Here is a 6,689-nt window from a genome sequence, read left to right as displayed (position 1 = left end):
TTGCTAGTATCTAAATCTGTGAATTGCTATGTGTCTGAGTATGGAGAAGCTGAAAATTCATTATTTATCTGTTGTAATCAAGTACCAAGAATATGGGAGCTACCTCTTTTCTTTGCTTTTTGATAACTTTGGGTGGTGATCATATTGGAAAGATTGGACTAAAAATAGTCCTTGGCTAACTATGCCCATTATTCTTTTCAATCTAATGTGTTGCCATTAAGAATGTGTCAGCTCCAAAGCCTTGAGTCCTGTTTGATATTCTAGCAGTGTAACTCTCTTACCTATGTCACTAAATAATACATGCATAAGGATGTGAACCAAAAGTAATTTAGATGGTCATGATAATATTGAGCCAACTTGCTCTAACATGAAAGTCCTTAGCTCAATTTTCCCCTTCCTAGTTGGTAGGGCAGTAGTAATATGTCCTTCTTAGCATATGTCTTTTACATGTCCCTCATCTGAATTCTCTGGAGGTAGCTATGTTAGTGCTTGGCTAAGACAGACAAGGAACTTGCCACTATCTGAAGCAGCAGCCCAGCTGTGCTCAGCAGCTGTGGAATGACTGAATACTCAAAGATAAAGAACTCTAATGGTTGGGGGGGGGAGATATCCTTTGGTTCTCTGGGAGATAAAATAGCATGAGAAGTAGAAGATCTGAATTCTAGATTTCACTACAAGTTTATGACTCAACAAATCTATCTCTCTGGACTCAGTTGTCTCATTTGTAAAAATAGGGTTACATCTTACTTAAACAAAGGGGATTGGAGCAGAGACTGCATTGCAAATCATTTTAGAACTAGAACTGATGACTCAAGGCACAGATATATACTTTACACCTTACAAAATCCACCTTACAAAATTCTAATGTCTTTGTGTGGCTAAATTAATGGAATTATGCTTGGAGCCCACGCTATCTCAGAGTTAAGGTGAGAGAAAAATTTAATGTATTTTTAGAGATTAGAGACATTTCCAGTCAATGGGAAAAATATGATTCCTATTATTTTCCTAATGTGTCCAAATTATCAATCCTCTCATTTCTGCAGGGATACACACACACACACACACACACACACACACACACACACATTCATGCATACACATATATACATACAGACACACAGAAGATCAAATGAAAACAAATTGGTAGACCCCTGAGCATGGCATGGCAATAACACTGGTAGTTACAAGGTTTGTTATACTTAAAGAAAGATCTATTATAGATTTCATATAACAGTTTGGCATCTGGTTTAATCACAGTTAAGTTTCTTCATGAATTCTCTTAAATGGACCAATAAAAATCACGCTCGCCATTCATAATTAACGGCCCACATTCAAATACTGAACACTATAAAAATTTGAAGGATAATATAGGTTATCTCCAGATTATTCTGTCTGTGCCTCATTTGATTTAAAGGAATAACTGACTGTTATTTTTAAAAAGTAGATCTGGAGATGCTTTAAAGGATTAACACATTTATTTAGAGATAAGTCAGGAATGGGAGAGATTTTCAATCTGAAATACAAAATGAAAACAAAACAAACAAAAAACTGCTTCTCTATAGAAAGACTAGGAAGGTTTGCCTTGAAACCTGATTAAATATTTAAGAAATACCTGCACAAAGAGAGTGTTTCTAAAATGTTCTACACTGTTTGGCCCCAGGTGTCCTGAGCTTGTGTCTCCCCTTGTGCTGTAATGTTTATCTTGGAAGAACAAGTAAAGGAACTGAAGATAATATAAGGAGGGAACCTGCCTTGGCAAGCCTCTAGGTCTTCCATATGGAAAACTCCTCCAATATGGCAGAAACAAATATTTCAGAAGGAAAACATTTAGAAAATACTTTGCAAGGAGGAAGTAATTCTTAAAATAAAATGGATTTACTGAGATAATTTTTATTGCAATTGCCCTTTAAGGACTGAATTCTTCAACTAACTGCCTCAAATTCTGTAGTTTCCCAGTAGACTCTAAAATAAAGGCTCCTTAAAGATAGGAATTATTCCCTTTTGTCTTTGAGTATCATTTATTTGAACATAGTATGCTTTTAGTAAATGTTTGTTGAAATTTTTTTTCATCATATAAAGACTGTGGAAATGACATTTTGATTCCTATCATTGAATCAATCAATAATAATTAACTTTTCTTCACATTTTTACCTGTAATTCAGACTATTATCTTTTCCTAGTGATTTTTTAACCTAAAAATATGGAAAAATAGAAATAAAAGACTAGGAAATCAAAACCTATAGGCTTTCAAGAACATGGCATCAACCAAATGCTAAACTAGTAAATCTGAGGGTTGGATATCTGATATGAAGTGACATGTGAAACAAGGGTGTTTCATTAGGCATAAGAAATTGACAAGAAATAGTCTGAAAATAGGTTTTCAAATGGAATCAGTTTATCTGATATCAGAAATACATTTTTCAAATAGACTAAGAGAATACTGTAGAGGTTTAAAATGTTACGTGATAGAAGATTATGGAGAATAGTGGATTTAGGAGTTGTTATGTTCATCTATAGCCAGATCTAGTCTACAAAATTGCTTTTCCTACAGTAGTTCAAAGTGGAAGTTGCTCTAAAAGGGTGAGAGGATGTGGGAGAGGAAAGATAAAGCCTATCTATAAAACTTACCCTTTTCCCACAGTGAGCCAGTACCAGAACCACTGTACCCTAAATTACATTCTCCTGTCCAAAGTCACGTTTGATGTCATCAACACCTATTGCTACCATTAAGAAGGTCAGATAAGGTTGGAGGAACCATTACTAAAATTTCCTTCATTAAAAATTAATAAAATTTTCACTGGGTCAGAGCAATCATGTTCATCCCCCAAAATCCACTTTTCTTTAGTGATGGAAAAAGGAACTTTCTTCTTTCTAAAATATTTATGTTTTCCAAAAGAAACTTGGTCTTCATTTCTATAAAAGTACTTTTGACTTGTTTGGGAAAATGCCTCACAACAAGGTTGCTCAAGCTACAAATAAGAAGAACACTGAGTAATGAGTCCTTTTTAAAGGGAGCCCGAGGTAACAATGGTTTCGTCCAGCATCCCCATATATTCTTCTGTTTCAGAGATTTGTGCCTTTCCTTACATTCTTACAAACTCGACTGAGAAAAAATGTGAAGATTCAAAGCTTTACTATGTATCTTATTAGGGAAAATTTGCATTTAAATTGTTCTGTGCAGATATACCTTAAGAGTTTCCCTAGACTGTTTATGGCTCTTTGATTGGTAACACTTGAAAACTTTATTTTTGTAACCAGTGTATTACTACATCTAGTTGTGTTAAAATCAGGCACTTCATTTCACAAACAGAAACATTCAAAGGAGTTTTTGGTCAACTGGTCACTCAGTTGAAACAGCTGAATTCTTCATAAAAAACACTTACCATTGAAATTAAACTGCAACTTTATCAATTCTCCATTTCTATTTTAGAAACTGGGTCACTAATAGTGCTTACATGTAGGAGATAAATAACATTCCTATGTTTCATCCACAGGAGCAAAGATTGTCCAGAACTTTTTGGGCTTCAGTCCCCAAAACATAGTATTTTTTTCAATATGTATATAAAAATACAGCAGATTTCTTTCTAAAAGATAAATCTTAAGTGTTAATCCTATAACTTGCTCTTACACATTTCAAAATGTAGGTGTATGAAAAATAGTAAATGTGCAAAAGGCTCTTTTTCACATACATTTTAAAACACATAATAGTACTTTTAGACAACAGTTGAAAACCTATTGAAAAAAAGCCTTCAACCTCACAGAAATCCTGGTCAGAGTAGAGCTTTTGTTTGCTGAATTGTAAACAAACTTTCTTTTAAAATGCTGATAATTTTCTCAGTTCTTCCCCAACAAGCCACTCTCAAATACATCAAGTCCTGCTTTGAAGAAAACCTGAGCTGAATTGATGCTATTCAGCACCTTGGACAGTGCTACTTGAAGGGTCTCATTTGACAGATGTAACTTTTCATGTTCCCAAGCTTCATGGAGTATGGAAAACTGGTGGGTCTTCTCATCCAGCCTGTATAGAATGTTTCTGAAGAGAAAAACAAAACATTTAACTTCTTTATGGAGAAAACAAGAATTTATTTCTCAATATTAAAGCCAAATCTTATCAAGTAATCATTGCTTTTTTCTTCAAAAGGCACATATATCATTTAGTAAAGAAATATAATTAGGCTTAAATTATTCCATTGAGATGATTGGTCAGAGCCAAGATCAACCTCAAACTATTTCCATTTGTCTCTCTCCACTTCCCACCCACTTCCCTTTCCATATCCAAATAAGTTAGAGTATACACCATCATGCCAAAAAAGGCAGTATGGTGTAGTGAATGAGATATAACTTTGGAAGAAGACCTATCATCAAGTTCAATTGCTGATATATACCTGTTATATAACCAATAGCAAATTACTTAACTTATTAATGTCTCTAAACATCTCTTTAAGACAATAAATTGCAGATTGGTACCTGACAAGCTGAATGATTATAAAGAGCTTCCTTATGGGGAGTACTACTCACCAATGGAATCACAATTCTGATTTTTTAAAAAGGATATGCCAAATGTATTATTGAAATAGTCTAGGACATTTTCCCATGGAGTACCAGGTGGAATCTTGTTGGCAGAAAAGTATAATGTCTTTAATTATTACATTATTTCACCTTTTTTTTTTTACCTACAAATCAGTTTAAACATCAATGAACCCAGGGCAAAATAACAGAGAAAGAAATTTGGACCTAATTGATTTTCCTTTGTTATATTGGTTCTTTGAAAGATGGGAGATTCTGATAAATATGTAGATTCTAACAGAACGGAAGAGTCAATAGGATCCAAACTGATTACTTTTTTAATTGTCTAATTCCATCCTGCTCTAACCTGGTTGGAACCCTCATTACCTTATACTCTTTGACACCTAATAATTTGTACTACAAATATTTGATATGTATTTATTTGGCATCCACTGTATGACCCCCTTATGGAAAGGGTTGATGCATGTGCCCAATTCAATTTAAAAGTATTTTTAAAGGCATTGAGAGTCCCAGGTCACTTCATCTCACCTTTGGTGGTCTTTTTTTTCTGAGCCAAGTAAAATACAAAGACAGAAAATATGGTCCCTGAGGAGTCAAGGACCTGAGGACATATATTAGATGCACACATAAAACAAGGAGCCAGATGGAGCTCCCAAAGCAACAACAACAAAAAGAAAACACTCACCAGGCACCATAACTGTCCTCAACTGTACAGATAATACAAATTAAGAAAGCCTACGAGTTAAGGAGCAAGGGAGGAAACCCAGTTAGGGCATGTCAGAACTACAGCTGGTGTCTATTTGACTCTTGGGAAGAATCTGCCCATCCATCTGGTATAATAACTCTCTACCCTGTCTTCACTATCCTATTTCCTTCAGGAGATGGGATAAATCAGTTTTGGTCCCTTAGACAGTATGAAGTCTGACTCCAGGAAAGTGCGAGCACCTTTGCTCTCCATCAGCATTTGGGGAAGGGGTTGGATCCCAGCTCTTCCTTCCTCCCTCAAGAGCATGCCATCTATATGGGGACTAAAATACGAAGGGCGATCTTATCCAAGTTCCTGGAGTTATCCCCTTATCCTCTCTTCCTTTATTTTTTTTTGTCTTAGACCTAGTCTTATCATTCTTTCTTTTTTTTCCCCTCAATAGTATTTTATTTTTCCAAATACATGTAAAGATACATTTCAAAATTCATTATTTTAAGATTTTGTGTTCCAAATTTTTCTCCCTCCCTCCATTACCGCCCTGCTCTCCAAATCAGCAATTTAATATCCAATACTTTTAAACATATTTCTACATTTGTAATGTGCAAGAAAAATCTGACCAAAAGGGAAAAAGACATGAGAACAAAACAAGCAAGTAAACAAACAAAAAGGTAGAAATAGTATGTATGTTTTAATTCATACTCAGCTTCCATAATTCTTTTTATGGATGAGGATGGCATTTTCTATCCCAAGTTGCAACCAATCTTAAAGGTGAAGTTCACTTGTAATAAGAAATTTATTCTTAAACCACCTTCTCTAATTAACTGGCAGAGAAGTTAATGATAGAATGTGGCTTATGGAATAATGGGTAATGTGCTTGACTTGGCATTGGGAAAATATGGGTTTAAATTCTTTTCTGGACATCAAGAAATAACAAAACCATGGTGGAGGCTTAGATTTTTCTCTGAATCTTGGTTATGGAAGATATGTGTTTACTCTGTACAGTTATTTTGAATTTCTGATGAAACCATGTGTGTAAAACACAAACTATAAAGTTCTGGATCATTTATTTGGTGGTTTTCAAATTTGTAAGCCAATTTCCACACATGACCATATTTGAATTTTACAATAACCTTGAGTGCTAGTTACTATAGGCTTTATTGTTTCAATTTTAAAGGTAGGAAACTGAGGCACAGAGCAGATGTTTCAATAGAATAGGCTGCAGGCTTCAAATGGATTCTGATGCTGATTGTTATGTCTTTGAGCAATCATTTATCTTCTCCAATGTTATTTTTTATTTCATTTATAAAGAAGCAAGGCAGTTAGGTGGCACAATAAATTAAGTTCTGGTTGCAGAGTCAGGTACACCTGACTTCAAATCCTCCCTCAGATACTTACTAGTTGCATGACCCTGGAAAAATCACTTAATCATTCTCAGCTTTGGATTTGACTATCTATA

General features: G+C 34.7%; 1 protein-coding gene across 1 annotated transcript in view; it reads right to left on the bottom strand.

Moving 5' to 3' along the window:
• Positions 1-1,456: 1,456 nt before the first annotated feature.
• NAALADL2 (N-acetylated alpha-linked acidic dipeptidase like 2) overlaps positions 1,457-6,689 on the bottom strand; it is a 979,587-nt gene continuing 974,354 nt past the window's right edge. Inside the window, exon 14 of the mRNA XM_051983192.1 lies at positions 1,457-4,033. Within this exon, the coding sequence (XP_051839152.1) occupies positions 3,835-4,033 (199 nt within the window). The 3' untranslated portion in view covers positions 1,457-3,834. The remainder of the gene's footprint in view (positions 4,034-6,689) is intronic.

Source organism: Antechinus flavipes, chromosome 3 (genome assembly GCF_016432865.1).
Source record: "Antechinus flavipes isolate AdamAnt ecotype Samford, QLD, Australia chromosome 3, AdamAnt_v2, whole genome shotgun sequence".
NCBI lineage: Eukaryota > Metazoa > Chordata > Mammalia > Dasyuromorphia > Dasyuridae > Antechinus > Antechinus flavipes.
The sequence above is the reverse complement of the archived record's forward strand: the minus strand, read 5'-3'. Positions and strand labels throughout refer to the sequence as shown.